A 22,194-nucleotide genomic window follows, 5' to 3' on the forward strand; every position below is an offset into this window, starting at 1 on the left:
ACTGGGATGTGAAACAAAACTTAATATGTTTAGACCAATATTAAGTCAAATGATGTTATCTTTAGATTGTAATGATAAGAAACTGATATTGTTGATGATATGAAGCAATTTGGAGCAGGGGTGGAAGCATTGTGGGAAGCCAATGGAGGGAGGGGAGGAATTGGGAATGGGGTAGACAATTGATAGAATGAAATGATTTAATCTTACATGTTGTATTCCTGAAAATAAAATTTGTTTACCTAAAAAAAAAAAAAGAAATTAGCCACTGGATGCCAAAATCAAAAGTAAAAGGACTGTGGTGTCATGCTGAGCACTCCCACTGCCATCCTTCCTTTGGTCCTTATTCCTTGAAGTCTGGAGCACACAGATGTGGCTTGTGTTTGCTATAAAAATGGTAAGACGAACTCATCCTTCTCCAGGAGAGGTAAGAGTTTCTGCTTAGTAAATGACATTCTCTAGATAGGATGTTTTTTCATGTTTACTAAATAGAAAAATGACAGGTGGTGGGTGGGATTCTTCTGATCATTCCTCAGTCACAAATAAAGCACTGAGGAGGAGCAGCAGCTGAAATGAGGGACCCAGCAGTCAGCAGTGGCATTTGCCTGAATAGAGTCCCAGCTCTGTGGTGACAGCTCCCTCCCTCTCCTATCAGCATGTGACTGGCTCTTGGTGGGGGGAATGGCACCACTCACTGCTGCTCTGCTGGAAGGGAGACAGCTAGAAAGGGCTGGCTGACAGGTTTAAGCTCCTACTTACATGCAAATCATACACCCAGCCCAGAAGCAGGAGCGATTCACAGAGTTTCTTCAGACTCTGCCAACCAGTCTTGCTGCGATCTGTAATCATTAACAGGAACAGCAGCAGTGGAAGGACCAGTAGCAGCTGGGATGAAGGCAGCTTTGAAGGTACTGAATGCAACGGGACCTGGGAAGCCTGATCCTGTCTCTCCCTTTCCCCCCTCCTTTGAGAAAAATACTAGGGGAGCTAAAGTTGAGGAGAAAACAAGGACTGCATGGCAGGGGTGGGGGAAGAATGGGGACAAGGAGGAAGAAATTTTGATTGCCTGGTACTGGGTAAGAACTCAATAAGGATTTACTTCTTTGGACCCAAAATAAAACTTTGGGATGCTATCAGGGGGTCAAGGAAGAAGCCACCGAAGAGTGCCATGGGTTAAGATGATTCTGTGCTATACCCATGTGGGGCAACATAATGACAAAGTCTGTGGAGGCAAGTTTTATTCCACGTGTGTTATGGCCAGACTGTGAGGCTTTAACCATATAAACCCACTTAACTCAGTGGGTCTGAGTCCTGAACGAAGACACACAGAACTGGGCTGCAAGGCTTGGTGCATTTTATGAGAGAGGGAGGCAGGAAAAACGCTACAGGAGCTTAGATGCCAGAGCATCAAAGGGCAACCGGAGAGTTATGAAAGGCCTGGGTACCAAATAAAACCATAACAAGACAGAAGAGGAAAGTTAGTTCAGGGTCAGGTGGCAAAACGGGAAGACTCCATGGTGGCTGCCAGCTTGTCTCCTAGGAAGGCTCCTGTGCTTTTAACAGCTCCCCGACTGCCCCAAGTAGGTGAAGCCGCTAGTATGGCTTCCCGGCAGGAAAAACAAACCCACGAGCCTCACCTGCTGCTGCCTTTGCTCCTCGCGCAGCTGCTGCAGGCACCAGAGCCCCAGAAAGTCAAAGGCGGGGGGGGGGGGGGGGGAGGAGAGTTGGCAACCGGACACAAGCCGCTACTCCAGATGCGTGCTCTGGGCCACGGAAACTCTTGGCTCCGGGCTTGGGTGCCAGCCAGCCAGAGAGATGACTCGTTCCGCCTGAAGCCCAATCCACGGCATGTTTACTCAGCAGGCAGGCAGGCAGGCGGCAGGGCTGCCTCCCAAGCCAAGCCATCGCGCCGGGGGGCTCTCGCGCAGCCGGCGAGGAAGAAGCGCGGCCAAGGGCGAGCCAGCCTCCAGCTACCTGGCTGAGGGAACGCCCGCCTGCCCCGCCACTGGGGCACCGCCGGCGGAGCTGCTGCTCTCGAGGCGGCCGGGTGGCGGCTCTGGCGCCTGTGGCTCCTTTCCCGCCCTTCCTCTCCCTCCCTGCCCCCCTCTGAGCGCGCTTGACCGCCCAGGGGCCGCCGCCGCCGCCTTCAGTCCGCCCCGCCAGCAGCCGAAGCTGCAGCGCCACAGCTATCCCCTCGCCGCCGCCCCCCGCTCGCCCGGCCTCTCTCTCGCTCTCTCCGAGGCGTCCTCCCTGCCCCCCCGTTTGCAGCCGAGGGGAAGGGGGGACGGGGCAGCGACCAGCTCGGCGGGCTCGTCCTGCTGCTGCTCTGGCAAAAGCCTGATTCTCGCTCTCTCTCTCGCTCTCTCCCCGCCTGCCCCTTGTTGTCCCGCGGGAAGTTGTCGATGAGCGCCCCGCCGATCATCCGGCCGCCCAGTCCCTCTCAGCCGGGCAGCGGCGGCATCTCCTTCCACCTCCAGATCGGGCTCAGCCGTGAGCCGGTGCTCTTGCTGCCCGACTCGTCAGGAGAGTTCAGCCTGGCCCATGTCCGGGAAATGGCTTGCTCCATCGTCGACCAAAAGGTAAGCGGGCGGGCTAGGGGAAGCCGGCGCCTCTTTCCAGGCCTAAGTGGAGGCGACGGGCCCTCTGAGCATGTGCAGAAGTTTTGACCCGCGCTGAGGCGTCGGTGTAGCTGCCGGGGAGGAGGAGCTGGGCTCCGTGCTGGCAGCGCCGCAGTTCTCGGTGCCCGAAGTGAGCCACTCCGGCCTTTCCCGAATTCACTGTGTATGTTTGTGTGTGTGGGAGGGAGCATGCACTTTTTTCGATCCCCACCCGTCGACGTGGATCAGCCTCTTTGTCTTTCCCTTTCAGCTTCTCTGCCTGGCTCTCTCACTCGCGCCTTGTTCCTTCTCTGCCTCCTGTCTCTCGCTTTCCATCGCTAGCTGGACTAGTTGAGTGTTTGCATGGATGCGACTGCCACGCGCGGAAAAAGTTCGCCCGGTCGGGGAGGCGCCCCTCCCCCTCTTCCCTCTCGTTGTTTTAGAGAGAGAGACTTGGGGAGGCTGGAAAGGCATCCTGGTGCTGGGGGTTAACCAGCAGCTGTCAAAATAATAACTCGGCCCCGCAGAACCCGCTGGGAAAGAAAAGTTTCCACTTTGCAAGCCAGAAAGCAAAACAAGTCGGCACGCTTTTGTCGACTGAGCTCTGGCCAGGCAATCCAAAGCCGTCGACGCTGGGCCTGCCTGGGAGACACTGGATGCTCGTTCTGTCCTTGCAAACTGAAGCCTCTCGCTGGGTTGTTACGGGAGAGAAGCAGCTGAAATGGCCACTAGGAACAAACGGTTTCAGCAAAGGGCTACAGATTGCTGTGCACCCAGTATCTAGGAGCTTCTTTACACTTCCCGCTGCAGATTCTGTATATCCACAAAGTGAAGCGTCCATAAAGTTATGTCCACTTTGAGTGTGTGATGGGAAAGTGGTATATAAATATTTGTCATGATTTTAAATGCTTTTTTTAACTCTTGTGCCCCATTTTACAGCAGTCTCCCCCACTTTCCTACTCATTCCCTCCCATCTCCTTGATGGATGACCAATTATTGACATTCTCCTAGTGAATACTGTGTTGTTTGTATGGTAGATACAGATCTGTTAGTGTGTAGTGAATGCATACTAGAGAATCGAGACTAACATGACATCTATGCAGTAGTTTCTGTAATTATTTACACACATTTAAATATCTGATTTTGCCTAGGAGGAGACCCTGTTACTTCAAGCAGTAGAACAATAAAGAGCATTGTGTGTCTTCAGGCTATTCCCTTTTGAAAGTTATGGTGCTTATTTCAAGACTTGGAAGGTCATGCTGGAAGCACATCTCTCTTATAAAGTGTGGAGATTAACTGGCTTGCTATTAGCTTTCAGTTTTTTTTTGTTCAGGCTTCAAACAGTTTGGGAAATAACTGATGAAGTTCAGTGTTGACTAAGAAAGTTCAGGTCACAATACATCAGTTTCCGGAAAGCATCCAGGCCAGCAGTCTCACATTCATTCAATTTCAACTTGTTTCTTAAGAATTTGGTATTAACCTCAGATGGTTGCTCTCCCTTCTTGTTGAATTGTAGATTTGCAGTTTTAATATTTCCCCTAATAAATGATGAATTTGTATACATGCACATCACTACATAGTTGGTATGATATCCAAAAAAGATCAAATGAAGCTTGGGGTAGAAGAGATTGTGAAGCAGATGCTGGGAAAAAGTAGCAGATGAAATTAGCAAGATGTATACACTGGTGCAAGGTTGCAATTTGTGCATGGCCAAAGGTTCCAGTGGAGCTGCGGTGGCTCAAGTGGTTAAGACGCTGAACTGCAGGCTATGGAAGGTCGGTAGTTCAGCAGTTCGAGACCCGGGTGCCACATGATGGAGTGAGCTCCCGTCTCTAGTTCCAGCTCCTGCCAACCTAGCAGTTCGAAAGCAAGAAATTGCAAGGAGATAAATAGGTACCACTTCAGTGGGAAGGTAACAGTGTTCCGTGCACCTTGGTGTTTAGTCATGCCGGCCACATGACCACGGAAACATCTTCGGACAGCGCTGGCTCTTTGGCTTTGAATGGAGATGAGCCTAGAGTCGGATTCGACTGGCTTTCGAGCAGGGGAACCTTTACCTTTACCTTTTACAGAGTAGTCCTAAATCAGTCCTCCTGCAATATGGAGATTCCATTAGAGTCTGTGCTCTTTTCCACATGGGCTTTTTTTGTCAGTTTTGGCCTCATATTGCTTTGGTTTATCCTCTGATTTCTGCATGTATTTTTCTGCGTTTAGTTTCCCCTTCACCCCCCCCCCCCCCGTCTTTTTTCTGGCTCTTTTGAGACCACTTTGATTATTTTTTCTGGAAGCTTGATTTTGAGTCAGCTTTTTCCAAGCGTATAACATTTCCATCAGTTTTCTTTGTCCTACCCACCTCCAGCCCACTTTCCAATGATTGGACTGTCATCATTGTTAAATCACGCCCTCTCTCCCACTGAAGTTGAGTGATTTCAGTTTTTTTTTAATGCCCTAAAATATTGATATATCACTGCAGTAGTATAGTGATAGTTTAAGCAGGCTCTCTGAATTCCCAGTTTTCATTAAAAAAAAATAAGTAGTGCCTTTTGTGGAGATATAAGGGAAAAGGGATATCTCCGCTAGGTAAGGGGCTAGAGACCTTTTGTTTTTAATGAAAGCTGGGAACATAGAGAACCTCCTTAAACTATCTACAACACTACAGTGATGTATTGCTACTTTGTGGCTTTAAAAAAAATAAGGATAGTGCTCTGATGCCACCGCTGATGACCTCACCCTCCCTTGAAAATCCACATTATTTAAGCCATATGTAGGACAAAATAAATGAACTATGCAACCAGAAAAATGCACAGGGTAGGCAGATGTGAGGAGGAACCCTGCCCAAACTGTTTCCAATGCTTATGGATCAACCCTAAAAAAACCAGGAGTAACTAGAGTGTATGGAAAAGGTCTTCATTACAGGGTGGTTGTAAACCATTCTTTTCTTATTTAATTTCTTCTCTCTCAATATGAGCATATGATTTCTCTGTCTCATCCCCATCTTTAATAAAGAGATAATTGTGCTGTTAATTTACTTTCGTCTACCTTTTTCACAGAGACTCAAGGCAGACTATAAATTAATTAAAAGTTTACTTATCCTCTTCCAGTTCAGAAATCATTTTCAGGTCACTTATTTTATTTTCCAAAGTGTTTCCTTTCCCCTCACATAAGAAAACATGAAAAAGTTTAAACTTCTAACTTTGCTTCAACTGATCACTGTAACACGTTCTTGGATTTCTGCAGTGTCTCCTACAAGCAGCCATCACTTTTACCACTCTAACAAGAGATAGTCACAGTGTCAAAAGTAAGTCTGGTCTGCAGACAAAGGGACTGTCAACCTTGTATTTTCTCATTTCTGTGGGTTGTACCTCTTGAATGAAGTACACTTTTTGCCTGAGAAAACCAGGAAGTGTTATACAACTATTGATAGATTCTTGTGCAGTTTTCTGTAGTGAACCATTCTAGCTTGAATGCACTTTGAAATAAGTAATTCCACCTTGAAAATATAGTACAGACCTAAATTAGAATGTTTAATTCCTGTTTATTTATCGGTTACACTGGGTGCCATCAAGGATTTCAGAGTGGTGTTTTAGCTTTTCATCCTATTAGATAAATGCTGGTGGACCCCCAATGACTTGTGGCTGAGTAAGAATTGGAACATCAAAGCTCAAAATGGTAACAGAATCATCACACAGCCAGACTACATGCTGCACATACGCTGGCCACTTCCAAGTGCTGCTTTAAGGATATTTGTCTTGATTCCTCATCATTAATGGGAATACATATCTATTGTGTGTCAAAGATGATCAGAAAATCTCCAAGGTGCTGCAGTATTTTTTAAATCAAGGAAAATGGTGGAAAGGATGGACTCGCTATTGTAAATAGTTCTGGAATTTTGGTCTAACAGTAGATGGTGTGTAAAAGAACTACTTTAGGCAAATGTTCTGTTCCCCCCCCCCTCCCCAAGTGGCCTAGGCCATGGAGAGCACATGGCAGGAAGCACAAATTTGTGATTTGCATGTATTAATTGCTCTTTTCCTTTCCGCTTGCAAAGATTTGGCTTGATAGGGTAAGAAGGAGAGAGAAATGTGTAGGCATCTTGTTATTAGGTCATTCCTTGGCACAGTGATGTCAGCTCAGGTGGTCAAAGGCACAGTGTGTAGAGGTAGTCAGACGTAGTTCCCTTTTCCCAGGCATAGACTGTGGAATGGGGTAATTTTGAGAGAGGTAGGGAACTTTACGTGGCCCCACATATATCAGTAATGAAATTTGTACTGAGACAGCTATGTGTAGTAGTTTTGCCAGTATGTAGAGGACTTAATTTTTGTTATTATGTGGCTAACTGATAAGAAAATAAGAGCAGCCACACTGGGTAAGACCAATGAACTCTCTAGTCCAGCATCCAGTTTCACACAATGGTCTGCTAAATGCTCCCAAAAAGGCTCACAAACAGAGCATGGGCAAAGCCTTCCCTTAAAGTTGCCCCCCTCAGTACAGTAGTCAGGTGGTTACTGCCTTTGCACATTGAAGTTCCATTTAATCAGCATGGCTGGACCTATCCTCCCTGAATTTGTCTTCCCTTTTAAAACCGAATAAACTAATGTCCATCATTGCATTCTCTCTTCAGTATAATATCCTCCTATCTGAGTTCCTCTTTCTCTGTGAATGTGGAGGAGTGTTAGTTATGGAATTCGGGTACCTCAGCAGGTCCCTGAAAGTCTTGTCTATGTACTTCTCTGCCTCTCTGTTTTTCTAGGTGAGCAAACCTACAGCCAGGACTTCATACACGGGGCACACATCCACAAGTTTTGACTAGCGGTACTCACCTTGAGATTGGATTACTATAATGCCCTCTACTCTAATGCCCTTGTCTCAAATCTGGAAGCTGCAGCTGGTGCAAAATGCTGTGGCCAGGCTATTGATGGGACTCCCTATTCGGGAGCACATCCAGCCTGTGCTAAAGGCATTGCACTGGCTGCCTATAGCATACCAGATTTGTTTCAAGGTGCTGGTTCTTGGTTCTTTCCTTTAAAGCCCTTTATGGCCAGGGACCTATATTCCTGAGGGACTGCCTTTCCCCACATATACCCCAGAGAGCACTGTGATCAGGGGTTCAGAACTGGCTGGCCCTTCCGAGTCTTAAGGAGGCCAGGCTAGTAACAACCAGGGCTTTCTTCGTGGTGGGTCCATTCTGGTGGAATGAGCTCCCAGAAGAGATCAGGGCCCTGCAGGACCTTTTGCAGTTCCAAGGGGCCTGTAAAAACGGAGCTCTGTCACCAGGCTTTTGGAGCCACCCCCACCACTAACAACTGACAGCTTGGATTGGAGAGCCCTGTTCCCGCCGGGATCTTTAAGTGTAGCCTGAGCCAGCCGCCTAGGATGACCTAAGAAGACTAGAGGGCTGACTGTGAACTGCGTCACAACTACCACTGTGTAACTATGAAATTATTGATACTAGCACTTTATTATATTTATGGTTTTAGCACTGTTTAATTGTTATATGTTGTTCCTAATCTATTTTATGTGTATTGTACATTTTTTAGGTGTTCTATGTAAGCCGCCCTGAGCCGGCTTTGGCCGGAAGGGCGGGATAGAAAGCTAATAAATCAAATCAAATGAAAAATTCAGTAATATACATCCCCTTTGCTGGCTTTCAAATTCCATGACTGCTTTTGCCTTTTAATGCTTTTCAGGTTAAAGCTAAGTCATCTGGCATTATACAATTATTCAGTGTCGGGAGAAACAGAATTTCCAGCCCTGGCTTTCTTGCCCTGTTGTTGAACTTGCACAGGCTGCCAGTCCTAAGGACACTTTCTGGAAGTAAGCCCCATTGGATAACATGGGACTTACCTGTAAGTAGACTTTAGGACTGGTCCCACAGTTGCTTAACTAACATATTACCTTTTTCACCATCTTAAGTGGAATGTTTCTGTTAGATCGCGCTAACAAAGGACTCGTACAGTGATTCAGCAAGTGATTCAGCTTTATTGGAAGTAACGAACAAGCACTAACTCAGTAAGAAACCAGAACAGAAAACAGTGGGAGCTTATGCTCCTTTTAAACATAACCGGGCTAATGTAGCCACGCCTATTTACAAATAACAACCAATGAGATTGCTAGGATAAAGACCAATGGGAGTCTTTCCCTCCTCGGGAATGGTATCGTTCTGATTGGTCGCTGTTACGAAGCGACCAATAGGAAGTTCGCTCAGAGGAGCCCTGGTCTGGCTTGAAGCTTAACATGGGAGTCCTATGAGGTGCTTCATGTAATCATTTCAATACATTACAGTTTCCTTTCAAAGTCCCAAAGTCATAGTCAGAGATGCTGCATTAGTAGTGGAAGACTTTCTTTCCTTTGTACAACACAAAAATGAACCCTGAGATCAAATCTAAATCTCCCATTTGAAACTATGTGCATGGTTCATACTGTTGCATTCTTCCAAGGGAGAAAATGAATAAAATTATGGCTACATCAGTAATGCTTTTATGTCTATATAATAATAATGTACATTAAAGGATTGGTACAGTTCTTTGATGGAAATTGTTTGTCAGTTCTATTACTAATAAATAAAAGCATTTTGTTGCTGCATTATTTTTCAGAACCAATGGACACACCCTCCCCCCGGAGCGGGGTTTTTGTAGGTATGACAGACCAGCAACTTTAAAAATGCTGCATAACATCCAAGGATGATGCTATACTTCTAAATTCTGGGCTTGGACTTGCCATCCAGTGAACAGTTTGCTGTACTCCTCTGATTCTTTGCTGTGTATCAGTTTCCTTTTTTTTGTCAGTGCTTTTAGATCATCTCTTTGGCATGCAGAGTTGCTAGTGTCATGGAAAGGAAGAATGGGCTACAATTTTCTGCTTCTGTGAGGTAAAATGATAGGAGTAGGGAGAAGGCAAGGTAAACAGCACGTTCTCTTGTTCTGACACCTGCAACGTGCTCAGCAAGCTTTTTGCTGCTTATGAAGCACTTTGTCTTGGGGGACAAAATGAGCTTGGCGCAAATGGCTGTGATGATAAGTGCGTCAGGTCCCAGGCTACAAAGGACAAAAAAGATGTGAGGGTAGGCAGGAGTCTTTCAAAAGGGCTGGTGCTGAATTTCAGCCTGGGGAATTGGCAGCTGACCTCTGTGCATAATGAGGGTAATTGAATCTGCTCCATCAACAGCCTGAACTATCTAGTTATAAGGCTGCTGAATTCAGCGGTGCTGTAAACAATGAGTAGATATGGTTAACTTTTACAAATCATTTTTTGTAATGCAGCTAATATCTTTTCTTACTATCCGCCAATTATGAAAAAGGCCTATGGTGACCGACTGTACAAGAATATTTTTTGGAACGTTCTAGATGAAACAAGAATATGCTGAATATGGTTACAGAATCTTTATTTTCAAATTTAGGTTGGGACCTATAAAATCAGCAATATGATGATTTTATGCCTTTGATAATTAATAACTTAATGTAGTCAGAGTAGTTCAAAATGCATTCATATCCCTACGTAAGAAGCATCCTGCATTATCAGACCATTCGTCTATCAGCATCCTGTTTCACACAGTGGCCAGCCAGTTACTCTGAAAGACCGACAGTGTTAGATCGCACTAACAAAGGACTCTTAGAGTGATTCAGCAAGTGATTCAGCTTTATTGGAAGTAACGAACAAGCACTCAACTCAGTAAGAAACCAGAACAGCAAACAGTGGGAGCTATGCTCCTTTTAAACATATCGGCTGCTGTGCTTTGCCCGCTTTCTTCCGAGTCCGAAGTGTGGATGTCCGCAGGGCTGCCTACCTGCTCTAAAATCCCATCCTCGTCGCCCATTGTTAGATCGCACTAACAAAGGACTCTTAGAGTGATTCAGCAAGTGATTCAGCTTTATTGGAAGTAACGAACAAGCACTCAACTCAGTAAGAAACCAGAACAGCAAACAGTGGGAGCTATGCTCCTTTTAAACATAACCGGGCTAATGTAGCCACGCCTATTTACAAATAACAACCAATGAGATTGCTAGTTTAAGAGCCAATGGAAGTCTTTCCCTCGCAGGGACAAGGCACAGTTCTGATTGGTCGCTGTTGCAGAGCGACCAATAGGGAGTTCGTTCAGTGGAGCCCTGGTTTGGCTCGAAGCTTAACATGGGAGTCCTATGAGGTGATTCATGTAAACGTTTCAATACATTACAGACAGCATAGTCGAGGTCTTCCTTTCATGTTGCCTCCTGGCACTGGGATTCAGAGGTTGTACTGTCTCTGAAAGTGTACGTTCCCTTTAGTCACCATGGCTAGTAGTCACTGAAAGATGTATCCTCCAGGATTTTGTCTAATCCCCTTTTAAAGCCTTGTATGCCTGTGGCTATCACTAAATCCTCTGGCGGCAAATTCCACCTTCCATTCGTATAAAGATGTTTTTCCTTCTGTTCATCCTGCATCTACTGCCCATCAACTATATTGGATGGCCTTGAGTTCTAGTATTTTGGAAGAGGGAGAAAAAGTTCTCTCTGTGCACTCTCCCATGTGTACATCTTTATTTAGAGTTATTTGAGTGCAAAAGATCCAGAGGAGTTAGCCGTGTTAGTCTGTTGCTGCAAAATAGTAAAAGCTTTTGAGAAACACAACTCTCTTCGTCAGATGCATGGAGGGTATGAAGAAACTGGCCAGAGATATATAGGTGGTAAGGGGAGGGGGGAGAGGATGCAGAAAGTGCCATGTAAATGCAAAACAGTTCCAAAAGTCATGAGAAAGGTAGAATGCACAATCCAGGCTGGGTGTGACTCCTTCCTTTTAGTGATGAATCTGAATGGAATAAAAGGCAGTTACTTCTGGTCATGAGATAACCATCCAAAGTCTGTATTCAATCCATGTCTGACTGAGTCAAATTTGAGTGCAATAGCATATCTTTTTCAAAACTAATCAAACCCGTAGCTATTGCGGGGCCCATGGGGCCCGCCCCCCTGCAGTTTTTGTGGACCCCGCCCCCAATCCTCAGCTCCCCCTCCCTCCCCCTGGCCCCCTCACCCCCTGATTGATCACCTAATGAATATGAGCCAGCATCTCCCTTTTTGAGCTCATCTACGATGAACTGAGTCTCTTTAGGATCCAGCTGCAACCGGTGGCTGACCAAGTCACACACACATTGGTCGGATTGCAGCCACTGCAGCAGTTAGCTCCTCCTGTTGGATTTTCTGCACCGGGCTTCACAAAAGATTGTTGGCTCAGGGAAGGAGTGAGGGAAGAAGCTTGATTCCCACTCTCCTTTTTTTTTTTTTAAACGCGGCAATGTTCCTAGATCTCTGAGGAGCCTTAGTGTGCAACGCTGTTCAGTCTATTAACATTGGGATTCTGGCTCACCTCAGAGGAAGGCTCTAGTGGGTGCTGTGTGGGTGCGTGCCAAGCAGACCCCCCTTGCCCTGGAGCCTTTGATTTAATGAGCTGGTGGGCCCGCCCAAGGCCCCCTACCCAAAAAATCCCTCACTACAGAGCTGAAACTAATACTGTTCCAAAATATTTTGCTTAGTAATATTTTAGGTGTGTGTTAACATGCTTAGTAACCAATAAGCATTGCTACAACTTTATACAAACAAACGTATTGAAGTTTACGAGTCAGCAGTGATTTCAGATGGAGGCTTTATGGTTTTTTTATAGGGATTTCATCGCTAGGTGCAAAATTGGAAAGGACCAGGGGAAGGCCAGCCCCCCTATGTTTTAAACTGCTTATCTATGGGCAGTTTATTAGCTTTACTCAGCAACTATTGTTATGAACAGGTTACCACAATTATTATAACAACCTGTGCCAAGTATGAATGCCAAAGGCACAAAGTCATTTGCTTTGCAGGGAGGGGAGGAATGACTATTTTATGTAGGAGACCTCTCTACAGTTACAGAATATAAAAAGTAAACAAATGTCTGTAAAATACAATTCCCTCCCATTTAACCCTGCATATATTTATGAGTGGGTCTTTCCTGTGAATCTTGTTTCCTCCCAAAGCCAAACTGCTTTTCCTTGGAAAAGCGGTACTGAGCCATTCACACTACACACACACACACACACAAACTTATATGTGTCACTTTCATGGAGAAAGTAGTACACCGCCAACATTTTTTTTCTTTTCTGTGTTTTTAAGAGGCTGGTGATGCTGTGGAATTCATTTTGCATGAAGAAATATGGGAATTAGCTAGGCAGTGCTCATATTTTATAGTAGTGGTTTTAGTATTTTAATTAAATTAGATTGTGTTTTGTTCTGATGACTTGGGGAATTACCAGACATCCCTCCCATTTTCCATTTAACCACGACCACTATCTGAAAAGTTCTTTTGGAAAATGTTTAGGTATCCGTCATAGAAAAAGAAGTGTTAAACAAACAGCTATTGAGAAAGACTCTGCATCTTCTTGCTATATAGGTTGGCACCTGCCTGGTATTGTACAGAGGGGTGTTTTAGTGAATCTTAGTTAATGCTATGGAATGTATGAGAGGAGGCATAAGATAATCTCATAATGCTTTATCTACTATAAGTAAAGGTAAAGGTTCCCTTGCTCGAAAGCCAGTCAAATCCGACTCTAGGGTTGCGGTGCTCATCTCCGTTTCAAAGCTGAAGAGCCAGCGCTGTCCGAAGATGTTTCCGTGATCATGTGGCCGGCATGACTAAATGGCAAGGTGCACGGAACGCTGTTTCCTTCCCACCGAAGTGGTACCTATTTATCTACTTGCAATTTCTTGCTTTCGAACTGCTAGGTTGGCAGGAGCTGGAGCTAGAGATGGGAGCTCACTCCATCATGCGGCACCCGGGTCTCGAACTGCTGAACTACTGACCTTCCACAGCCTGCAGTTCAGTGTCTTAACCACTTGAGCCACCACAGCTCCTCAATCTTATAGTTATCTACTATAACCACATTTAATTTCAACCCTCTGTGATCTCAGGCTGAACATGCAGAAGAATAAGTTTGTAGAATACTAATTTGATAGAGTAGACGGGTGAGGAGACTGCCAGGTTTTACATGCTTCATCCATGTAAAAACTCCTTTAAAATCTCACCTAGCACATTTTGGGGAGAGGACTGTGCTACTACTATACTTGCAGGGAGACTTTTCATAGGAAAGTATTAAAAATGTAATCACTCCTTACTTGTACCATGGAATAAAATAAACTGGATCTCCATTTCAGGACTCTGCCACTCATTACCACTTCAGTTTGCTGCTTGTGTAGACCAGGTCTGATACCGGGTTTCACCCTTATTTATGTGCTTCTTCCTCCTAGAATTGCAGACTTGTTTCTGTATTTGTGAAGTTGTATACATCACACTTGTATGAATTTGACATTGTTTGCTGTTCAAGTAGACTTTGGGAATGGGTTTGGACTTGCTGGTTGGTACTTCCTGTAGGATCTTAAAATAGCCAGTACGGTAGCATACAGTATTCACCTAATCCAAGGCAGTGCTTTCATTTAATCCAAGGTAAACCATTCAACATAACAGTAATCCAAGTCTACGCCCCAACCACTGAAGCAGAGGAGGCTGAAATGGACCGGTTCTATGAAGACCTACAACACCACTTAGAACTAACACCAAAAAAAAAAAAAGATGTTCTTATCATAGGGGACTGGAATGCTAAAGTAGGAAGTTAAAAGATAACTGGAATAATGGACAAGTTTGACCTTGGAGAACAAAATGAAGCCGGACAAAGGCTAACAGAGTTTTGTCAAGAGAACATTCTGGTCATAGCAAACACCCTCTTCCAATAACCTAAGAGGTGACTCTACACATGGACATCACCAGATGGGCAAAACCGAAGTCAGATTGATTATGTCATTTGCGGTGAAAGATGCAGAAGCTCTATATAGTCAGTAAAAGCAAGACCTGGAGCTGACTGTGGCTCAGATCATGAGCTACTCATTGCAAAATTCAGGCTTAAACTGAAGAAAGTTGGGAGAATCACTAGGCTGTTCAGGTTTGACCTAGACCACATTCCTGATGAATATACAGTGGAGGTGAAGAATAGGTTTAAGGGACTAGATTTGATAGACAGAGTGCCTGAAGAACTATGGATGGAGGTTCATGACATTGTACAGGAGGTAACAATCAGCACCATCCCAAAGAAACAGAAATGCAAGAAAGCAAAGTGGCTGTCTGATGAGGCTTTACAAATAACAGAGGAAAAAAAGGAAAGCAAAAGGCAAAGGTGAAAAGGAAAGATTTACCCAATTGAATGAACAATGCAAAGTAATAGAGGAAAACAATAGAATGGGAAGGACTAGAGATCTCTCCAAGAAAATTGGAGAAATCAAGGGAACGTTCCGGACAAAGCTGGCCATGATAAAGGACAAAAACGGTAGGGACCTAACAGAAGCAGAAGAGATTAGGAAAAGATGGCAAGAATACACAGAAGAACTATACAAGAAGCACCTCAATGTCCTTGACAACCATGATCACTGACCGTGAGCCAGACATCCTGGAGTGCGAAGTCCAATGGGCCTTAGGAAGACTTACAACAAAGCTAGTGGAGGTGATGGTATTCCAGCTGAGCTATTCAAAGTCCTAAAAGACGATACTCTTAGTGCTGTACTCCATATGCCAGCAAATTTGGAAAACGCAACAGTGGCCACAGGATTGGAAAAGGTCAGTTTAAATTCCAATTCCAAAGAAGGGCAATGCCAGGGAATGTCCAAACTGTCGCACAATTACACTCATTTCACACGCTAGCGAAGTTATGCTCAAGATCCTACAAGCTAGCAGCAGTACATGGACAGAGAACTGGTAGAAGTACAAGCTGGGTTTCGAAGAGGTAGAGGAATGAGACATCAAATTGCCAACATTTCCTGGATTATGGAGAAAGCAAGGGAGTACCAGAAAAACATATCTTCTGCTTCATTGATGATGCTAAAGCCTTTGATTGTGTGGATCACAACAAACTGTGGCAAGTCCTTAAAGAGATGGGAGTACCAGACTACCTCACATATCTCCTGAGAAACCTGTATGAGGGTAAAGAAGCAACAGTTACATGGTGGAAAAAATAAATAATACCCCAGCTGAGCTATTTAAAGTCTTAAAAGATGATGCTGTTAAAGTGCTGCACTCAATTTGCCAGCAAATCTGGAAAACACAACAGTTGCCACAGGATTCGAAAAGGTCAGTATACATTCCAAACGCAATGAAAGGCAATGCCAAGGAATGTTCAAACTATCACACAATTGCACTCATTTTACATGCTAGTAAGGTCATGCTCAAGATCCTACAACCTAAGCTTCAGCAGTACGTGGATAGAGAACTGTCAGAAGTACAAGCTGGTTTTTGACGAGGCAGAGGACCTAGAGATCAAATTGCCAACATTCGCTGGATTATGGAGAAAGCAAGAGAGTACCAGAAGAAAAGAGAGTACTACTTTTGCTTTACGCTAAAGCCTTTGATTGTGTGGATCACAACAAACTATGGCAAGTCCTTAAAGAGATGGGAGTACCAGACCACCTCACATGTCTCTTGAGAAACCTGTATAAGGGTCAAGAAGTGACATAACTAGATATGGAACAACTGATTGGTTTAGCATAGGAAAAGGAGTACGACAAGGATGTATATTGTCCCCTTGCTTATTTAATTTATATGCAGATTACATCATGCAAAATACCAGCCGGAATTAAGATTGCTGGGAAAAACATCAACAACCTCAGATATGCAGACGATACCACTCTAATGGCAGAAAGTGAAGAGGACCTCAAGAGCCTCTTGCTGAGGGTCAAAGAGGAGAGCGCAAAGGTTGGCTTGAAATGCAACATAAAAAACCTAAGATCATGGCATCCGGCCCTATCACTTCTTGGCAAATAGAAGAAGTTGTGGAAGCAGTTATAGATTTCACGTTCCTGGGATCCAGGATCACTGCAGATGTTGACTGTAGCCATGAAATTAAAAGACACCTGCTCCTTGGGAGGAAAGCGATGGCAAACCTTGACAGCATAATAAAAAGTAGAGACATCACCCTGCCAACAAAAGTCCATATAGTCAAAGCAATGGTGTTCCCAGTAGTAATGTTTGCTGTGAGAGTTGGACCATAAGGAAGGCTGAGATGCTTTAGAATTATGGTGCTGGAGAAGACTCTTGAGAGTCCCCTGGACTGCAAGGAGATCAAATCAGTCAATCCTAAAAGAAATCAACCCTGACTGTTCCCTGGAAGGCCAGATACTGAAGCTGAAGCTCAAATACTTTGGCCACCAAATGAGAAGGGAGCACTCACTGGAGAAGACCATGATTGTGGGAAAGATTGAAGGTCAAAGAAGAAAGGGACGACAAAGGATAAGGTGGTTAGACAGTGTTATTGATGCAACGAACATGAAATTGAGCAAACTCTGGACGACGGTGGAAGACAGGTGGGCCTGGCTTGATGGATTCCATGTGGTCATGAAGAGTCGGAATCGACTGTGCAACTGAACAACAACTGAAAAGTATGCTTATGTCACAAGGCATCTAAGTAAGTGGGTGCAAGAAATAAAGATGTTCTGATGATGGCTTTGTGTGGGGGAGTGGACAGTGGCTCAGAAGTGGGACAATGAAAGACTTCTCTCTGTCCAGGCCTATCCCATGTATACAAACGTTTGTGCAAAGAAAGAAGTGAGTAAGCTGTATGACTTAACATGTGAGGAAGGGGAAGTGCACAGGTTCCTTTTGTAGATTTCTATAGTTGCATGAAAAATATGGTCTGTCTCTATATAGGTGTCATAATGTTTTGTTGTTCAGTCGCACAGTCAAGTCCAACTCTTCACGACCCCATGGACCACATCATGCCAGGCCCTCCTGTCTTCCAGCGTGCTACGAAGTTTTCTTAATTTCACGTTCGTTGCATCAATTCTCAGTGTCAAAACAGGATTGGCCATCACTCCAAATCCCTGAACATGCAGCGCTTTGTCTGTGCCCTCTGCAAGGGGCAGCTTGTGCTACAGATCACTGACTCCCTTTGCGAAGTGGTTTTTAGGGCATTGTAAATGTGTGCGAATGCTATAGCCAGAGGTAATGTGCTTCTAGTGGCCATCCAGTCTGCTTAGAAGAAGAAAAGAGATTGGATTTATACTCCGTGCTTCACTACCCGAAGGAATCTCAGAGTGGCATGCAAACTCCTTTCCCTTCCCCACAACAGACTCCCTGTGAGGTAGGTGAGGCTGAGAGAGCTCTCTTGAGAACTGCCCTTCAGAGAACAGCTCTGAGACATTAGACATGATGCAACTTAAACCTCCTGTCTCTTTAAAGAAAATGTTGTATTGTTGACACAGGGAAGTGTTAAACTTTCTCATATTTACATTTTATACCACATTACAAGCAGTGATTACAGGGTTAACCTGATTAGGAATTGCAAGCATCTTCTGACATCTTGGAAAATAATTAAAGTTGAAACAGAAGATCATCAAAAGCATCTAGGAAGGAACAGCCTATCCTCAATTAGCAGACCTAAATTACCTACATCCTTCTGTACTGATAATCCACATTTCATGGCCAGATGTAACATTATAATTTCATCCTAAGTATGTTTACTCCTAAGCAAGCTCCACTGATTTGAATGACTTACTTCCTCACAACCATACAGGAAATGGTTTACTTTAGCTGGAGTGCTGTAGCTTGGATGCAAAACACTGAGTTTCAGGTCCCTAATTGTTTGTGAATCTTACTGAGTAGAAGAAGAAGAGATTGGATTTATACCCTGCCCTTTACTACCCGAAGGAGTTTCAGAGCGGTTTACAATCTCCTTTCCCTTTCCCTCCCCACAGCAGACACCCTGTAAGGTAGGTGGGGCTGAGAGAACTCTCTTGAGAACTGCTCATGAGAAAACAGCTCTGAAATAACTTGTAACTGACCCAAGGTCACACCAGCAGCTGCATGTGGAGAAGTGGGGTATCAAATCCAGTTCTCCTATATTAGAGTCTATGCTCCTAACTACTACACCAAACTGGCTCTCCAGTAGTTCTGGTAGGTAGCAGTGTTGTTCTGAAGCAGCTTAACCAAGTTTGAGTCTAGTGGCACCTTTAAGACCAACAACATTTTAATGAAGTTATGAGCTTTCGTTTGCATGCACAATTCTTCAGATACATTGAAATGGACTGGTAACTTACATTTCAATGTATCTGAAGAAGTGTGCATGCACATAAAAGCTTATACCTTGAATAAAATTTTGTTGGTCTTAAAGGTGCCACTGGACACAAACTTTGTTCTGAGTAGTTCTGGGCAAGGCAGTATGTTTCAAATTAGTGCACCTCAGAATTATTGTGAGGACAAAATGGACCATGTATACTAACTTGAACTCTTTGGAGGAAGAGCAGCAGTGGCTATTTGTGACTTTTGGAATGGATGGAGCTGTACTTTTTATTCTCCTTCCATTCCTCACAGTGGGACTTGTATACTACTAAGAATAGAAAGAGTACAGTTAGTACCTGTCCACACTAAGACATAAATATCTACACATGCATGGCTAGAAGGGTAGTTTTCCTGTGCTAGACAAGAACATGTTTCCAGACAAAGCTGAGTCTCAGCTCTCACTTAGAAATTAAGCTGTGTTGTGTGGCATACATTATCAAATCCATTTTAAAGGGAGAGCTCTCTTTTGCCAAAAGATAAAGTCAGGTACTAAGAATCAGGCTGTGTGCTGTTACTTCAACATTTCAGCCACATAGACAAAATGTTTTAATTTGCTATAGGATCCACTTACAGCATCAACACTTCATTCTATTGTCATGGCTGAATCATGGGGCTTTTCTGCATGGTTTTCCCCCCATTGGTTTTAGCCATGTACTGCTTTGGTTCATCCCCTAATTTTCTTAGAATGCATCCCCTAAATTCTCTCAGAGCTATTCTCTCAGGAGCAGTTCTTTCAGAGCTCTCAGCCCCACCCACCTCACAGGGTGTCTGTTGTGAGGAGAGGAAAGGAAGGCAGTTGTAAGCCACGCTGAGACTCCAAGTGAAGGGAGTATAAATCCAACTCTCCTCCTCCTCCTTCCCCTGTTGTAATGATAGGCTTAGCAGGTTCTGTGAATCCCCAGCTTTATTTTTTAAAAGTCTCTAGCTTCTTCCCTCATGGAGATAAAAGGAAAATCTCTGCGAGGGAAGGGGAATAGAGATTTACTTAAAAAAAATCTGGGAATTCAGAGAGGTCACTGGATCTATCATTACAACAATCTATCGCTATGTCAATATTTTAGTGCCCTTTTAAAAAAATGCAGCCATGATATTGATATAAACATGCATAAAAAATTAAAGGGGGTGTGTGCTGTGATGCCACTGATGATGACAGCTCCCTCCCTTGAAAAACTGATTATTTAAGGCAGGTGCAGAAGAAAATAAGCTTACACCACAACTGTGAAAATGCAGGAGAGCAGATGTGTTGAAGAACTGTGCCCAAACTGATTCCAGTGCTTATGGATCAACTGTCATGAAAATCAGAAGTAAGCTGAATGTGTGGAAAAGCCTCTGCTGATGCTATTGTCTTGCCACCACTGCTTTTACTACCTCAATTAACTTGGCCAAAGTCTAGCAAGTCACAGGAAAAAATTAGTTCTTGCGATGTAAGTCGGGGCCCCCAGATCTGTATAAAGACCCAACCCCATCTCTGAGAGTTTTTGTGTAAGAAATTCACTGGCACTTAAACGGGCCTACAAGAAAGCCAGGTAATACAGGGCAAAGTCAGTGCCTTTCTTGCCTCTTGTGAGAAATCATAACCAGCTGTAATGGAGATACGTATGTGCTTTGGACCACCTGTAGCTCACTATAAGGGATCCGGAGGTCTGGAAAGGATCCACTCTCCTGGTTTTCTGCAAATTATGCAAAACTGAAGTATTCAAGAAGGCTTTTCTTTGTAGGTAATAGTGTTGCACTGCACAAAATGGTTTTACAAACATGCTTGGATAAATTATTAGGGACTGTGGTCTATACTGCTGTGTATAGCTTGTTGTAAGCAGGATCCAATTTATGTACCTTCTGAACTGCTTAATGTGTCATGTGAATATTCTGTGCTTCGATTCTTTCTGGTGATCCCAGACTCCTAAAATCTTAATGTATTGGTTATTGAATGTCCCATTTTGTTAATTGTACTGACTCACTATGTGTAATCTGTCTTAAGTCCCTATGAGAAAGGCGGACTATAAAAATATAAATTAAATTATGTGTAACCAGGCTCACACAAGTCCAAATAGATAAATCAAACTCAGGCAAGAGGGGAGTAGGTCTAAGAGAGCCTCCTCTTTTTCTAGAGTTCAGCTAGACAAATCTACTCCTACACAGTCAGCTTTGGTGTGGTGGTGATGGGCTGTTGTCTCTTAGCCCAAGAGGCAGCAACTGTGTTTGTCTTTGCAAGAGGAAGAGGAGGTGCTAGCAGCAGCCAAGAATAGATGCAAAGCTTGGGCTGAGAGACAGCTATCCCATCATCTGTGCATAGATCTGTTCAAAGAGAGATGAGGTAGCCTGACTCACCGTGTGTCTTACTCTGCAGGCTCCCGTCCCCTTTCCTGACTTTGATTTGCAGATGATTTGAGAAACCAGAACAAGGTACACAAAGTAATATAATTTCATATTTGTATTTTTTTTCTTTCCTTCCCTTGATCTTGATCAGGCTGTAACCCTTAAGAACAGCAAGACACATATGTAAGAAAGTAGCTTGGAGTTCATTTTATGTACTGTAATATAGTCCTGCTTAATTCAGACTATGATTTCTGCAAGCCACAAATGTTCTATGTGCCTCTGATTGGAGGTCCACCTTTTGGCTGGTTACATGGACAAATCAGTGCCCAGTAGTGGAATGTAAGGATGTTTCTGGCTTCTCTGTGCTCACCACTGTGTCAAATGTTCACATGTTTGGGGACAGGCTGCTGCTTCTATTTTGGTTCCCCACAGTTGGGAATTTGAATGCTGACAGCAGGGAGCATTTGGCACACATGCTTGAGCCATATGGAACCATTTGCTCTGCGTACCCTGATTTTGATGTCCATGCTTTTTGCTTTTGGCACATAATTAACTTGATTGTCTGGGTGGAGTGTACATATGTGTGCAGGGCTTTTTTTTTTTTTTAAGGTGCTGGAACTCTCGAGGGAAACGAAGTTTTCAATCTGTATCTAGAAAACTCATGTACTTTTAAAACAATTTTAAAAGAATTTTGTTGAAGAGGTTCTGGAACTCTGTTTCTGCGGTTCCCCCAGATAAAAAGCCCTCTGTGCGCGGGGGAGAAATGCATATGTAGCCCTGTGTTGAAGTGAAGAGCTGAAGTCCATGGCTTTAGATCCTTCCAGCTTTGTGATTCTGAATTTGCTGTTGTGACTGGATAGTGGATAGCAGTTTCAAAACTTGGCAGTAATTTGAATTAGTGCACAAGTTATTCATGGTTGAGATCTGTTTGATTTTTACAGTGTGTTGATGTATGTTATGCAGGTGAGAAATGACATCAAATGAAATGCAAATTGGTAAAAGGTTTTTACTGTGTGTGAATGTTTGGTTTGATGTTTACAGTTAAGGAAATGTGCAATATATTTACATGTGTCAAAATGAATTACAGAATTGGACTGAAGTCAAATAAAAGAAAAAGGTCTTTCTTAATTTAGATCCACAGTACAGCATACTGGCATACGTAACTGAATGGAACTTCTGTTTGATCTTTTAATGC

The 22,194-nt window shown here is 44.0% G+C and overlaps 1 protein-coding gene across 1 annotated transcript in view; it reads left to right on the plus strand.

The window, feature by feature from the left end:
* The first annotated feature begins 1,885 nt into the window (after positions 1 to 1,885).
* The window catches only part of PRKD1 (protein kinase D1), a 200,013-nt gene continuing 179,704 nt past the window's right edge, over positions 1,886 to 22,194 (plus strand). The window contains exon 1 of the mRNA XM_015407677.1: positions 1,886 to 2,576. Coding sequence (XP_015263163.1) covers positions 2,400 to 2,576 — 177 coding nt within the window. The 5' untranslated portion in view covers positions 1,886 to 2,399. The remainder of the gene's footprint in view (positions 2,577 to 22,194) is intronic.

The sequence above is a fragment of the Gekko japonicus genome, unplaced genomic scaffold (assembly GCF_001447785.1).
Source record: "Gekko japonicus isolate JY-2015 unplaced genomic scaffold, Gekko_japonicus_V1.1 scaffold1565, whole genome shotgun sequence".
Taxonomy (NCBI): Eukaryota; Metazoa; Chordata; class Lepidosauria; order Squamata; family Gekkonidae; genus Gekko; species Gekko japonicus.